Source organism: Cololabis saira, chromosome 4 (assembly GCF_033807715.1).
Source record: "Cololabis saira isolate AMF1-May2022 chromosome 4, fColSai1.1, whole genome shotgun sequence".
NCBI lineage: Eukaryota > Metazoa > Chordata > Actinopteri > Beloniformes > Belonidae > Cololabis > Cololabis saira.
This window is the reverse complement of record NC_084590.1, coordinates 23,542,805-23,558,502: the sequence shown is the minus strand read 5'-3', so window position 1 is coordinate 23,558,502 and position 15,698 is coordinate 23,542,805. Positions and strand designations below refer to the sequence as shown.

The following is a 15,698-nucleotide window of genomic DNA, read 5'->3' as shown; positions in this document are numbered from 1 at the left end:
AAATCTCCCTTCAGTGTTCTGGTGATATGGCTGAAGGAAAATTAAATGCCCTTATAGAATATTTGATATGTGCATGATTGCATAGGCCTCGGTGGCGTGTGTGCGGGTCCAGGCTGTGCAGACGTCCTATCAAAGACCTCCTCTCAGCCCTTCGCCTCTGCAGTCCCACAATGCACTGCTGCACCTCAATGTCTCAGAGCAGGACTACTGCGAGTTGGACCGCCACATTCTGCAGCTCTGTGGTACGAAAATACACCAACACACACACACACACACACACACACACACACACACACACACACACACACACACACACACACACAGATATTTTTATCAATAAAGCAGGAAGTTAAGGTGAATTAATCAAGAGAGCCCCTGAGCATGAAAAGCTCTGTGAATTTTGATGAAAAATGTCGGTGGCATCGGGAGTATGTGACAGATACAATATGAAAACAATATGCTTTGCAAAGACACTGTTTAAACTCTCATGCATAATGGAATTGAAGTTGCTCATGCAGTTCCTGCACACATACATCAGCATTGTTTACTCTGGTATTCAGAGGCTGCAAAAGCAAACCCTATCTCTGCCCAAGTAAAATATGTGTACAATATTAAAAGTAACCCTTTGATCACAGCTTTTGGGAGATAAACTCAGCTTTTCCTTTTAAACTGACAGTGTGCATACGTTTTACACTGAAACTATCAAACAGAGGTGATGCATCCCCGAGTATTGCAGTCATTTCAAGCATTATATAAACTGAATATTATTACAGAAAAATGCTAAGCTGGCTTAATGATAACTACAGAAAAGAAAAAGAGGTTGTTATATTGGCAGACAGTCGTTCTTATACCCAACAAGTTCAAACACAACACGGAGTAACTTTTTACTCTGCTCTGTCACTACTGCATGACCCTTCTTGGCCCAGATATTACATTCAAGTTTAGTTGTTATGTTTTGTTTGTCTCCTGGGTGCTGATTCAATTCAATTTAATCCAATTTTATTTATATAGCGTCTATTACAATGCAAGTTGTCTCTGGGCCTTTTCCAAAGACCCAGAACATGACCCCCAAGCAATTATTACATAAACAATGGCAGGTAAAAACTCCCCTTTAGGAGGGAAGAACCCTTTAGCAGGACCTGGAACCTCCTGCTGAAGTCCAGCTGGGCAGAGCAGAAAAAGGGAGATCGGAAAGAGAGAATGAAGAACAGAGAGAGGAGAGGCACAGATATATTGTCAAAGGTATAAAAGACAAGATGAATTAATTAATTATCCGTTAGCTGGAGAACTAAGAGTTCAATGTGTCTGATAAATGGTTAGTTGATATACTTCAGGGGCAACTATATAAGCAGGTGTTGACAGCAGACACCGAGGTGGGGAAAGAAAGGGAAATGGAAGAGTGAAACAAAAGTGCAAGGTGTGATGGACAAGCCAAGCAACTGCCATTTTATAATGAACGTGCAACATAACAAAGGTGTGACGAATTCCAAACAAATACTTAAAAACTAAAGAATCTATCCAATTTGAATATATAAGATATAGGAAGTACATATAACTGACTTGTTGATCTGCATATTTCTTCGATCCCAGTCTGGCCTTGACTATCCCCACCACCACCCGCTCTCCAATGACTTTCTCTGTCTCTTTGTCTCTTTCTCCTTATAGGTGAGCTTTTTGACCTTGATGCAGCCTCTCTCCAGCTCAAAGTTATCAATTATGTAAGTGGCTGAGATCGCTCACACCACCCCTACACACTCCATCATACACGCGGACACACTGAGCTGAAAATGCACTGGACTTCTTGCCCTGTACCTGTCACTTTTTTGGGGAGGGGGTTTGTTTTGTTTTTACATAAAATTGCTTCATCAATCTCCCCACAGAACAAAGAGATGAGTCTCTGTAAAAAGCAGGAGAGAAGAGTGAGGTGTAGATCGTCAGCGGGGGAGGAGGGGGCTGTACAGAAGCTGTGAGGGAGCAGTAAGAGCAGAAATCTGTCTGCAATTTAAATGTGTGAAGTTATTCACAGATGAAGGAAATATGAGAGAAAAGCAATTAAAGCCAGAGAGCAGAAGGAGATCTGAACTTAATGTTACATCAGCTGGGTCAGAATCTCAGATAAGCACATGATCTTTCTCTGTATATATTCAGCAAAAAAACGGTTTTGAATATGTTGTTGCTTAAACATTTTGAGCAAAATTGTATCACAATCCCCAACAATTAATTGCTATCGATGAGATGTGTGTAGGTTGCCCTTTACACTTGAATAGTTTGATGATACAAAGAGACATATGTAAATCCTTTGCCATCCAATTGTATTCTCATATATTTGTTAAAAGAAGGAGGACATTTTCAAACTATTTTTTCTCCTTAACGATGGAGCCTTTCATGGATCTGGCATTTGTACCAAATCACCATTAGTTACCTGCTGACCTCATTATCACTCAGGTAACCCATCCCATCTTTTTTGGAACGTGCTGCAAAAGTGGGCGTACAATCGTAAATGAAGTGAAACTGAAAACAGAAGTCACAAAAACAGAATTCAAAATCATTTTAAGAATTGTTGTTGGGATTTTTTTCATATACTGTATTTGCAACTTTTTTTCTGATTCAGAAATGTATTAATTGGATATTATATGTATGTTTTGGTTGTTTTTTTTTAAACTATCAAGCTGTAAAAACAGTCAGTACGTTCACATGCAGCGATTCAACCTGGTTGCAGATCTTATCACATAATGAAATGCAGAAGATTGGATCACTTGTCTGATTATACATGCTGTTCTGAGATCAGACTGAATCAGATTGAATAAGCCACTGTAACCAGAGCATGGCTGACTCCGTGACGCTAGGTGGCGCTGTACCCCGCGTTCCTACTTTTCCGCCCATCCATGAACCTCAAAATGTTTAACTCTTGCATCTGCCGTAGCAGAAAACGCGTCTCCTCGTCGGACCAAAAATGAGTTCTTCCTGTAGACATGTTTTGAAGAATTAAAGAATGGCTAAACACGCGCCGCCTCCTTTTCAACTACTGAGCACGCGTCGTCTCCTTTCACTTCCGGGTGAATCCCCTCCCCCGGGGGAAAACCCCACCCGGGGGAAATTTTCGAGCATGCGCAGACTGCAATATCTATGTCCCCGTAAACATGGCGTTAACAACCTGGTTGCGACTGGCTTATCTAGGTGCTCCAAACTGGTTGATGAATCCGGCTTGACCAGGTTGAGGTGTTTACATGCAGTTTAAAAGTCGGAACGATGTCTGCAACCGATCTGCAACCAGGTTGAATCGCTGCATGTGAACGTACTATCAAAAACAAAAAACTTAACTTAACTTTTGGACATTCATGTACTATATTTTCTTCCTATTTTAGAAGATTCCAGGATCTCTTTTTTTCCCCGTTGACCAAATATATAGAAGTGTTACTTTTAACTGCAGCTGTCAGAATAAAACATAAATATATTTTGGGTGCAGTTGAACAGTTGTGTGTCCATCTCTGTGTTGATGTGTACAAGTCAAGCACACCTGACCTTACCTGCACTTGTGCTACTTTGGGCCCAACACAGGGGCATTGAACTACTGTGCTGCTGCAGTTTCTCCTCCGTGTACTCCATCACCCTTCACTGCCTCCAAACCTCTGTGTTTGAAGCGTTTTGGCGCTGGGGTGAGGTGACGGAGGGAGAGAGGTCAAGCAGGTCCACAACACTCCCTTGGTTATAAGATAAGATATTTTGAATCAGACGTTGTTTGTTTGGCCTCTGTATTGTTGTAAATATGGTGTGAGGGAAAGGAAGAGAGGAAGAAGAGGAAGAGGAGCCATGGATTATTACTCAGAGTGGTAGGAAGAGCTTGGGGCAACTCTTGGGATTTACAGTATTTCGGAAAAAAAAAACAAATGGTAGTGGAGGAGCTTATTATTGTATCTAGCTGCAACAACATGACCCATGTGTGTGTGCATGTGTGAGTGTGAATCTGTGGTTGCCAGGGGGTTGTGTGCGCGCTTGTGTGTGTGTGTGTGTGTGTGTGTGTGTGTGTGTGTGTGTGCGTGTGTGCGTGTGTATTGGAGATGGTCGTGTTGGCAGTGTTTTGTGTTTTTCCTGTGCTGCTTGTTCTCCACCCAGATCTGTGGATTACAGAGAAGAATAATGTGTGAGGCTGAACAATGTGTGTGCGCGTGCTCATGTCTCTGCCTGTGCACCTACAGCATCTGTGTCATTGTGCCTACAGGTGTGAGTTTACTGCGCATTTCAGTCTTTGAATGAGATTCAAGCATTTCTCATCCCACACAACAGCAGGAAATTGGTTGAGACTGCAGGTCTTAGAGAACAACAGCATCAGGGAGGCTGAGAGCAAATGTACCACTTCATTTATGCACACAAGGACAAATATTTGGGATTTGCTTCTGTTTGTGTAGAGATTATTCATCCTCAGCTTTAAAGGAAAAAACCTTACAACGCAATGACATGTCTTGTTATTTTCAATGTTTTGATGATGATGAATTATCAAATGCTGCTAAATTTAAATTGTGAAGTGTGAGGATCGTTGTTACTCAAGAGTTTTTTAGTAAGTGTCTGTCTGTGTAAATGAATCTATATGCATAGTGAAGGGTGTTTTGCATACATATAAAGCCACTCATTTTCAATATTACTTCGTAGAAAATGAAGACAGGCTTGTAGGGTTAATATGGATAGGAGGTGGAGGACTCACACCTTTAGAGATTTATATGGCAAAAGAATGACTGCAACGAAGGGAAATCCCAACAAGGATTTCAGGATAGCAACACGGAAAGAGCAAAGGAACACAAGAGTGGACCTAACGACTGGTGAAGTAATGGACAAGACAGGATTATTTACACACACGACTCACAGACAAAGAACTTGAGTTTAATAAAATCAACTGGAGAGGAATAAAACATGACTCAAATGTTACCAAAACCATAAACTTGATCTAAGAAACCACCAATCCACCCATTCATCCATGTATGCATCCATCCGTCCTAGGTTGGGTATACAGTACACTCTGCCCGCCACTATCACATGGACATTATAGCTATATATTTTTTAGAAATCTGCACAATATCTTGAGGAAATGTCTGCGACATGTGTCAGTTGAAATATAAGACATCAGTACAACAGCTGTCTTCTCAGCTCTGTTCAGCAGCTTGTGTAAGTGGGTGCAATTAGCACCTTTACGCCACTGAAAAAACTCCCCGTTCTACTGTTTGACTCGTCTCTTTTGAACCAGCCTTGTGCTGCCCACCTCAGATGTACCAAGATGTGAAATTGGGTGGAGTTAACACTGAGGAAGCTGGATCATTTTACTCTGATCTGGATTTCTGATTCTATAGAACAGAGACCTTTTAATCTGGCTCAGGCATATCAAACAGGGTCATTGTGATGAAACTTTACAGTCACTCTGTGAGTTCGAGTCCACTCAGTTCAGACCAGTATATTGTCCGTGCAGTTTGAGTTTAACTTTCTTACACAGTTGCACAGATGTTGTTTTGAGAACTGCATGTTATCTTGTCCAAAACCAACCGGCTTTGTTCTGTAAACCTCCTACGCTGGCAACTGCTGCATTGAAACTTGAGGTGCACATCTGACGCTTTTGCATGTAAAAGATCATTTAAAGATTCACTTTCTGGTACCACATTGCCAAGTCTTTATTTTACAGAGCTGTTATATTATTTCAGTCTTACTTAGACTTTGCAGTCACCTAGTTGTTAAAATGTGTCTATACAGACGTATTAAACATTGTTTATCCCCGTTTTTGAGCTGGATCTCATTTCATACGCTCAAACATTTGCCGTCAAACATGTTTATTTTTACAATACGTACCCTTTAATAATTTATTAAAAACTATGGAGCCTGCATACCAGTATATCTTAAATCACAGTTTGACACCGTTACAAAGCAGTGAAAATAATACAGATGTGTTGCCTCAACTAACACTAGTTATTTTCATTCCTTGCAGATTTCTTACTTTAGTGTGTCGCTCTAAAAGAATCGTAAAGGGAGGCTTTAAAATGAGTCTAAAAAAAGTAAGTTAGATATAAGGTCTGACGTTGTATTTGTGGTTTCCTGCAGTTGCAGCAGCAGACGCAGTCCCAGTGTTGTTGTTTGCTACTGGTGTCTGAGGACAACCACCAGCTATTCTGCCAGGTACACACACACACACACACACACACACACACACACACACACACACACACACACACACACACACACACACACACACACACACTTCTATCTACAGTTTAATCACTCTCATGCAAATTTGTTTTCAGTATCTGTTTTTGAAATACCACACAAAAGCACCCCACTGATTTTTCTCGCGCAATGCTCGCTTCATATCTGTAACTCTCCCCTGGCCAAACAAACACACACACACACATACTTCTCCACTATTTCAACAATGACTCATATATCAAAGAATAATTTAAGCATCAGAATTTGAATAACTTGTGATCTTTGCCTTCTGTGACATTTAGGTAGTTGGGGACAAAGTCCTGGAGGAGGAGATCAGCTTCCCGGTGAGGAAAAAAAAACAAAGAAAGGAAAGCACTAATTATCAATCTAATTACCTATTTAATTTTTTGTGCCTGTGTGTTTTCGATATTCCCGGTCAAAGTGTTTGTCTTCCTGCAGCTGAATATTTGTTTATCATGTCTTCATCAGTCAGGTGATTTATTTATGAATTCAAATAATCTATTTATCAAATTCCCTGTTCTCATGGTTGAGTAATCTGAGACCTGCAGGGGTGTTTGTTGCAATTCATTATAAACTTACTTATATTGCAAGGTGATAACTCCATGTTTTTCAATTGACATGAATGAATGAACAATTACAATCCTCAGCAAGAGTTATAATGAAGAAACCGAGGCAGCAGAACTAATGGCTCCCTTTGAGTCAGTCTGGATCCCCTGTCCATGTTTGTGGGGAAAATGTAGCGTTTTAAGCAGGTTTTTCATTAGTGCGTGAAGAGATAATTACGTGTGTAATCTTGATAAAAGTTGGTGGGAAGAGATACGAAGACACTAAAACATGTACACAAGTTGTTTATGCTGTTTAATAAGGGAGGTGTAAGCTTCACCTCGAATAAACAGCTTTTAATTGTGTATTTTACCACTAAAAGAATCTCCAAAGATTTTGATTTCTTCATGTTTCTGGGTCTCATTGCCGCATTTTTCTTTGCTCACCCTTTCTTTTCAGCTGATGTTTGGCCGTTTTGGTCAAGTCGTCGAAAAGAAGAAGTCAATTACTCTTCAGGATATCAGTGCTGTAAGAAATCAATCATATCTCATCTCATTTGATCTCCTGTCTTCTATTGCCATACAAGCGTATCCTTCTGTCCCCTCGTCTCTCAGGAGGAGCGCAGGCAGCTGTCCAGTATGCTGGGCTGTGAGATCTCCTCCATGCTCTGTGTCCCTGTGGTCAGCAGGGCCACTGGTCAGGTGGTGGCACTGGCGTGCGCCTTCAACAAGCAGATTGCGGAAAGGTATGTATGTGAAAGACACGTTGGCTGCTTCCTATTGGATGTGTTCTCATTTCATGCAGAGCAGCTTTTACACCCAAAAGAGACATTCTCTGTTTTTATCCTCAGCTGTTGCTTAGAAATGACTCCGGCTCCCCCACTGCTGGTTTCATGCAAACGGTGTTGAAAATACGTGGTTGTAAATCTGAAGAAGATTTGGATTTTTCCCACATAGTGACGTGCTGAGTCATGGTAGAAGCAAAGAAATAAAGATTTATGCAATAGCAGCTTTCAGCAATGTTAGGATGCAGTCTGAATGGATGAGGCAACCGACTCATATTTGTTGAGTTTACCATTGTGGAGACACTGAAATCTGCAGCTTATTGGCTGCAGGCTGCCCATGAACAGATACAGGGGGGTACTGAGACTCAACGGCATCCCTCAAATTTGAACCATCTGGGCTATAGCTGCTCACAAATACAATAGTCTTTTGTAGTGTTGATGTGTTATGATTGCAGGTTTTTGCTATTTGGGAATCTCTATTGATGCATGTGACTTAAAGGAGCTTGAGGCTCCTTTTAAGAAATGAGACTCTCTAGCGCCACCTTTCACCACGACGGCCGTTGGGGGTACTGCAGCCAACAGTGAAGCCGGCACGGGAGAACGGGGAGAACGCACATGCAGCGTCATGTGACGTCACATCCGCAGCCCAGCGCGGGAAATTCGGGACCGAATTGCAGCACATTTTGCAGCACACAGCCTGTTCAAGGCAAAGGAGAGATACACTAGAGGAATCATTCTTTTGGGTTTGGAACGCTTCATCTGACATTACTACTAGAAAACTTAAAATGTATACAGATTTTTTTCATAAATCTTGCCACAATCCGGCCTCAAGCTCCTTTAAGTAACTAATTATACAATTAATATAATCTGAATGGGACGAACCTAAAGGATACAAAATAATGCATTTCAAATTAAAGGCCTAAAGGTAACATTATACATGATAGCGGGAGGTTGTTGTTGTCATTGTTTTAAAATGCACAAGAAGTTTATACAAAACCATACTGACACCATTGTACTATGAATGATAATGTTTTTAAATGTATTGCAGTGAATTAAGAAATAAGTTCCCACATCTTCTGTTTGCGTAATTCAAAAGTCAGCAGTTAACAATATAGAACTTTATTTCTTTTCAATTTTCACATAAGCACTAGATCTCCTCTAAGTGTTAAAAACTCACAAAAGACATCTTAACAGATATGCATATATCTAATACAATCTCAATTAGTTAAACTGAGTAATGGTTTGTGATGTAACTATGCATAGGGATGGTGATGATGATGATGGTGGTGATACAATTTAGTGTTACCATGCTCTCTGAAGTCCACTGATCTTCAAGTGTTTAGCAATAACTTTCTTCTGGACTTCAAGTGTTCTGGTGTAACAACAACATTATAAAACACAGCAGATTTCTCTTTTTTTTCAGATTGTGGCTCCTCTATGTGCTGAAGTTCAGTTTCTGAGTACTTTGGCTTCCCAGTCAGATTCTTCTCTCTGTCAGTTTGCATAGTGGCTTTTCACTATATTTCCACAAATCTTCTCCTAATGCTGCCAGCCGAACACTCTTGGAAAAACACACAGCGTCTGGGCTTTCACTTAGAAAGGTGCAAGACCTAATAAAACTCATCAGGTTCCTGAGAGCACTCCATAAACAAAAGCATGTTATAGTCTGCACCCGTTTTTCACCACATAAGCTGAGATTTACCTGCATCCAGAGGGGAACTTTATCACTGAGGGGTTGAAAATAAAGGATTGAAGCTGTTGGCCCTATCCATTTCTTTGAATGTGCAATTTCCACTAAACATACACACAAAAGCTGCAAACCCACCCGCTGCTGTTAGACTCATGACCTGTAGAACTGTAGATTGCCACAACACCATCATCTTCACAGCCATCTGGTCTCACACACACAGACACACACCCACGCATGTGTTTGTGTGCACATACTGCTGGAAGCAATGTTGTTATCTCCTGAACACAAAAGCCTGAAAAAAACACGCTCAAGCTTTTTGTCTCTGCACCCGTGCGTTTCTTTGTGATGCAGGAAAGTTATTTTGCTCTTTTAACACATGTACTATACATGCATGCGCTCTTGGGAGACAAATGAGAAGGGATCATGTCCGTTAATTTCTCACCCCTTCAGAGGCTTTGATGACAGAGCTGGCAACTCATTACCGCAGTAACAGCAGCAGGATTATGGTTGCAACTGTGCATGTAATGTGATTAGCCCAGTCTTTGCTCAGATGAGCGCAGAGAAGTGATATTTGATGAGCCATTCCTTCATCATATATATTACATATTCACATGCAGTTTTCATGTGTGTGACATACAGCATCGCCTCTTCACACTCATGCATGACACAGGTGTATGATAGCAGGTTGGTACAGGTTTGTAGCTCAGTTTTCGTGGTTGCGCTTTAAAAATCACTGTACACAAACTATCATTACCCATCATTCATCTGGTTGTACACACATATGCAGATAGAGAATACAGGCTAGGTCTTTTAGAAGTAACAAATTGTAGGTAAAGTACAAAAATGATCTTAGACCAACTTGAATTCTAATCATTTTCTTTTTGGGATATGTTGTGTGTTATTTTACTATGTATCCAGTCTCTTTTCTTTGGAAATAGACTCCCACTGACTTTTATTCTACCTCTAGAACCACTGTTCTGTCATGACTGGAAACAGCTAGTTATTTTATCAAATTCTGCAGCCTTTCTGCAATTCATTGCACCTCTCCTGAATTTCAATGAATAGCAGTCTGGCTCAAGTCACTTCTGGCCACGGGGGTCGGGGTCCCAGGATGCTGGGGTAAGTGGGGGCACCCTTTCACGCCCCTGGTGTTACCCTGCTGTGGCCCACTGTCCCTCGGGTTCCCCTCGTTGGGCTCTCATGGGTCGGCCCTCCCTCCCTGGCTGCTTGGGGCTGTGCTCCTGTCTGGGACGGGGTGTGTGGGGTTGGGAGACCGGACCACCACCCTGTCCTTGCCCCCATGCTTCTTTTAATGCACATCATCGCATCAGAGCACTTTCACACAGGGTTACACACTAGATTATTTGTTAAGACCGAAGGTGTCGAGTTGGTGGAGGGGAAGTGATGATCAGGCTGCGGCACAGGTGTGTGTCACTATCCTCCTGCTATCTCAGTGCTCACTCTGGCCCTCCTTTTAATGCATCACCCATCCTGATTGCTTAGTTTAGGTATACAGTGTTTGGTAGAACACACCCACTAACTGCTAACTGCTCTTCCGGGGGGAGCGTCCAGCCACCCTGCAGAGGAAACTCATCTCGGTCGCTTGTGTCCGCGATCTTGTCCTTTCGGTCATGACCATAGGTGAGGGTAGGTGCGTAGATTGACCGGTAAATCGAGAGCTTCGCCTTTCGACTCAGCTCCTTCTTCACCACGATGGTCCGGTACATCGACTGCATAACTGCGGACGCTGCACCGATCCGTCTGTCAATCTCACGCTCCATCGTTCCCTCACTCGTCAACAAGACCCCGAGATACTTGAACTCCTCCACCTGAGGCAGGACTTCTCCACCCACCCGGAGAAGGTATGGCACCCTTTTCCGGTCGAGAACCATGGCCTCGGTCTTGGAGGTGCTGATTCTCATCCCTGCCGCGTCGCACTCGGCCTCAAACCGCCCCAGCACATGCTGAAGGTCCCGGTCCGATGAAGCCAACAGGACAACATCATCCGCAAAAAGCAGAGATGAAATCCTGTGGTTCCTAAACCGGATCCCCTCCGCCCCCTGACTAGAAATCCTGTCCATAAAAATTATGAACAGGACCGGTGACAAAGGGCAGCCCTGCCGGAGTCCAACATGCACCGGGAACAAGTCTTATCTATCTGTCTATCTGATCTACTGCCAGCAATGCGAACCAGACTCCTGCTCCGATCATACAGAGACCGGACAGCCCTTAATAGAGGGCCCCGGACTCCATACTCACTGAGCGCCCCCCACAGAATGGCACGAGGGACATGGTCAAATGCCTTCTCCAGATCCACAAAGCACACGTGGACTGTTTGGGCAAATTCCCATGAACCCTCGAGCACCCTGTGGAGGGTATAGAGCTGGTCCAGTGTTTCGGGTAGGGCTGAAAACTAGGGGTAGGGGGAGTATTGGGACAGGGCCTTAGTCTGGCCCGTCACCTAGGACCTGTTTGCCATGGGAGACCCTACCAGGGGCGTAACGCCCCTGACAACATAGCTCCTAGGATCACTCGGGCAACACAAACCCCTCCACCACAGTAAGGTGGTTCAAGGAGGGGTATATATATATATATATATATATATATATATATATATATATATATATATATACATACAAGGGTTTATTTTGATTAATTGCTATTTGAGGCATCTGCGTTGTTTGTCAAGACCCCTGTGAGTCTAAGCTGGGGGAACAGGAGCCCGAGTAATGCTCCTGACATCATCACAATAACGTGCCACTGCTCTCTGTAGGCAGAGACGGATAACTGCAGAGTCACTCGCGCTACTGAGAACACTACTTTGCATGTTTAACACTGTCAAATCATTTTGAAGGCCACAGCCACATGCAACACCAGCAGGAAACCAGAGTTTTGTTCAGTCTGCTGTCATTTCAGACATTTTAATCCACAAACTCATTCTTTTTATTGTCAGACTTTAGCTGATAACAAGACATTTTGCCTGTCTTGTCAAACTTCAACCAAGAATTATGTAAAGTATCAGCTCATCTGCAGATTATTTTCTTGTTGGACTTTGTATGAGATGTAGTGCAGCAGAAATGAAGGTACTCATTTACATATTTAATTAAAACAAGAAGAATATTTGTATGTTACATGTTTGGATCATATTAGTTAGGCAAACAGCCCAGTGTAGGTTTTTATATTTTTGTTTTTGCTTTGTTATCTACACCGTTTATTAGAATATGACTTTTAATACTTCATACTTTTAAATAACATGTAATTTCATTAATCACTACATCATTGTGCACTGTACTTTTCATTATATTTAGGAATATAATAAGTGATTAATCAAATGATCATATAGCATCTAAAATATCTGTAAAATAAAATCTCAAGGTGAAAAAAAGAGGTATAAAGCACAGTACTTCTCTCTCTCAAATGTAGTTGAATAAAAGCATATGTGATAACATAAAAATCCTGTTTAAAATGTTGTACAAGTGTTTAGATTGACCATCTGACCTCGTGATTTCCTCTGCAGACACACAGAGGCGGATGAGCACGCCATCCAGCACTGTTTCTGCTACACTTCAACTGTTCTCACTTCAACTTTGGCCTTTCAGAAAGAGCAGAAGCTCAAAGTGGAGTGCCAGGTACTGCACGCCCCCTCTCTCTCACACACATACATACATACACTCTCACACACACAAAACTGCCTTCTAAAAAGCTTTTTGTTTCCCTGCTTTCTCCAAATAGGCACTTCTTCAAGTGGCCAAGAATCTTTTCACACACTTGGGTAAGTCATCTCTTCTCTGGCTGAGGAACAGACAGTATTGGATACTAAGACAACGTTCAAAATCACCATTTTAGTAAAAGCTGTGGTTCTCAATTCCAGTCCTCGAGGCCCCCTGTCCTGCATGTCTTAAATGCTACCCTGCTTTGGCCCCTGATACATGTAGCTGTGTCATCAATAGACATGTGCAGACCTTGATGACAAGCTAAATAGGACCGTTAATTAGAATACAGGACAGGGGGGCACAAGGACCAGAATTGAGAACCACTGAGTTGAAGCGATCTATGGTGTGGTCGTGGAGCCTGTGTGATCACTTCTAGAGCCACCTAAACCTTGATGTGCACCAAACAACCAGACCAAGATCCCTTGAAAAGATGAGTCTCAGTCTGCTTGCAAACAGACCAAATCATCTGTCCAGAGATAATTTGGTCTGAGTCTTTTCCACATTTCTTTGGATGTGTCTGCTGGCCTGTCCGATGATGAAAGGCCAGCCTCATTACCAAAGAAACCAGGACTTCCAACCAGCTTTAATTTTGTGATTTAGTCCAATTCAAAAGTACAGAACCACAAGTGTGAATGGCAGATACTCAACCGGTAATCTGTCCAGTTTGTACATCGACTTTCACCTGTGATGGCAAATAAAAGGCAGTAGAAAATGATGGCTTCCCCATTTCTAGTAATTACATCAGGGCCTTTCTATTATTATTATCAAACACTGAACATTAACTGCAGAAGATGTCACTGTTGACATCATGATTGCTGGTACAAAAATCGATCCAATCGTCAAGCAAATTACCATTCACTGTACCGAAGCATTAATAACAAAAGCTCTTATCAGCTTGTGCAGCTGATCCACAGGTACTCATGGTGTAATCTCTGTTTCTGTCTGTCTCGGCTTTTTGTGTGTTCCCATAATTTCCTCTAGCTTCCATTTAATTCCTCTGTCCTCCTCTTCTACCTTCTCCGATTCTTTCAGACGACGTGTCAGTGCTGTTACAGGAAATTATAGTGGAGGCCAGGAACCTCAGCGACGCAGAGATGTAAGCCCTCTGATTCATCCCCACAGAGATGTTTTAATGAGTGTCTGAAAGAGAGCATGTGTGTGTATGACAGAAATGTCTTCATCTCCAATTCAAATGACGGATATGGACAATTATAAAAGTTGTACAAATGACCTGTGATGAAAGAGGACAAAAACCTCTTCTGTGCTCCGTTCCCCATCACCCTTTAACATTGTCTTCCTCTCTGTTCCTGTAGTTGTTCGGTGTTCCTGCTGGATCGGGTCAGCCATGAGTTAGTGGCAAAGGTGTTTGATGGTGGTGTTGTCAGTGAGGAAGAGGTATAGTGAGCAAGCCTTTATGACTCACGCACACACATTACTGCATGATTACAAGTTAAAAGGGAATAAACCTGAGTCACTGACAAGTGGGTCTTGTTTGGGCCCACTCGTCATCTCAGAGAGCGACTAAAGCTCAGAGCAAACTTCTGAGATATCCCCTTCATCCTGTGGTGCAGCATTTTCTACCCCGACAAAAGTGTCAGGATGATACATTCATCCTCAGGGTAAGATGGTGTCACTGAATAGCGTGATGTTCACGAAAATTATGTGAACTATACATGATAGCCTTTATAATTACCAAACCCTAACTCGCCTTATGAGCTATCGCGACTTTCAAAATCAACATCAGTGTGGACTGAACTGTGAGCCAACAGCTCACCAGCATCTTACAAGTTCTCTTTGTGTTTGTTTTCTTTTACTGTGCAGTGACTGAGCTTGCACTCTCCTTCTGGCCTAGTTGTCTAAGATGCATCCACAGAGTTTGCAGCATTGACAAAAACGGGGGAGAAAATGGGGCATTTTATGCATCTATTAGAAATTTGGCAAGTGACAGACTTAGCCTACCATTTGGGAGACTCAGCTGCATGTAATCTCCTTAACTCACTGCCACACTGTGTGTGTGTGTGTGTGTGTGTGTGTGTGTGTGTGTGTGTGTGTGTGTGTGTGTGTGTGTGTGTGTGTGTGTGTGTGTGTGTGTGTGTGTGTGTGTGTGTGTGTGTGTGTGTGTGTGTGTGTGTGTGTGTGTGCGTGCGTGCGTGCGTGCGTGCGTGCGTGCGTGCGTGCGTGCGTGCGTGCGTGCGTGCGTGCGTGCGTGCGTGCGTGCGTGTGTGTGTGTTTGTTTCTGCATGGATGTGTTTCTTGCAAGTGCAGAATGAGTTTCGTATCCCAGCCGATCAGGGCATCGCAGGCCACGTTGCGACGACCGGTCAGATTTTGAACATCAAGGACGCCTACTCCCATCCACTCTTCTACCGGGGTGTCGATGACAGCACCGGCTTCAGGACTCGCAACATCCTCTGTTTCCCCATCAAAGATGAGAATAATGGTAACAATGAACTATTAATCAGAGCAAAAAAATAGAAAGAGGAGTCTAACTCCTTACGAAGAGCGAAGGCCACCTGTCATACAACTCACAATGATGAACATTATAACTATCTACTGATAGATTTTAGCGCACAAACACAGCCCTTAAGGGCTTAAGGGTGAGTTATGGTTCTGCGTCAAACCAACGCCGTGCCTACGCCGTCACCGTGACGCCGTCGTGAACCCTTCAGACTTCTCCGTCACTCCATTTAACCGCAGGGCAATACCTCCCGTGACCGCTAATTCGCGATCTTTTCCTGAATGGTTTATCCGACTTTTTCCGGTCACA

At 42.7% G+C, this 15,698-nt stretch overlaps 1 protein-coding gene across 3 annotated transcripts in view; it reads left to right on the top strand.

Moving 5' to 3' along the window:
- The window catches only part of LOC133441667 (cGMP-dependent 3',5'-cyclic phosphodiesterase), a 196,671-nt gene that overhangs the window by 168,246 nt on the left and 12,727 nt on the right, over nt 1-15,698 (top strand). For all 3 annotated transcript variants that reach the window (XM_061719203.1, XM_061719205.1, XM_061719204.1), the window contains 11 exons: nt 86-242; nt 1,666-1,718; nt 6,079-6,153; nt 6,483-6,524; nt 7,204-7,272; nt 7,359-7,489; nt 12,736-12,847; nt 12,951-12,990; nt 13,964-14,027; nt 14,245-14,326; nt 15,197-15,371. In XM_061719203.1, the coding sequence (XP_061575187.1) occupies nt 86-242; nt 1,666-1,718; nt 6,079-6,153; nt 6,483-6,524; nt 7,204-7,272; nt 7,359-7,489; nt 12,736-12,847; nt 12,951-12,990; nt 13,964-14,027; nt 14,245-14,326; nt 15,197-15,371 (1,000 nt within the window). The remainder of the gene's footprint in view (nt 1-85; nt 243-1,665; nt 1,719-6,078; nt 6,154-6,482; nt 6,525-7,203; nt 7,273-7,358; nt 7,490-12,735; nt 12,848-12,950; nt 12,991-13,963; nt 14,028-14,244; nt 14,327-15,196; nt 15,372-15,698) is intronic.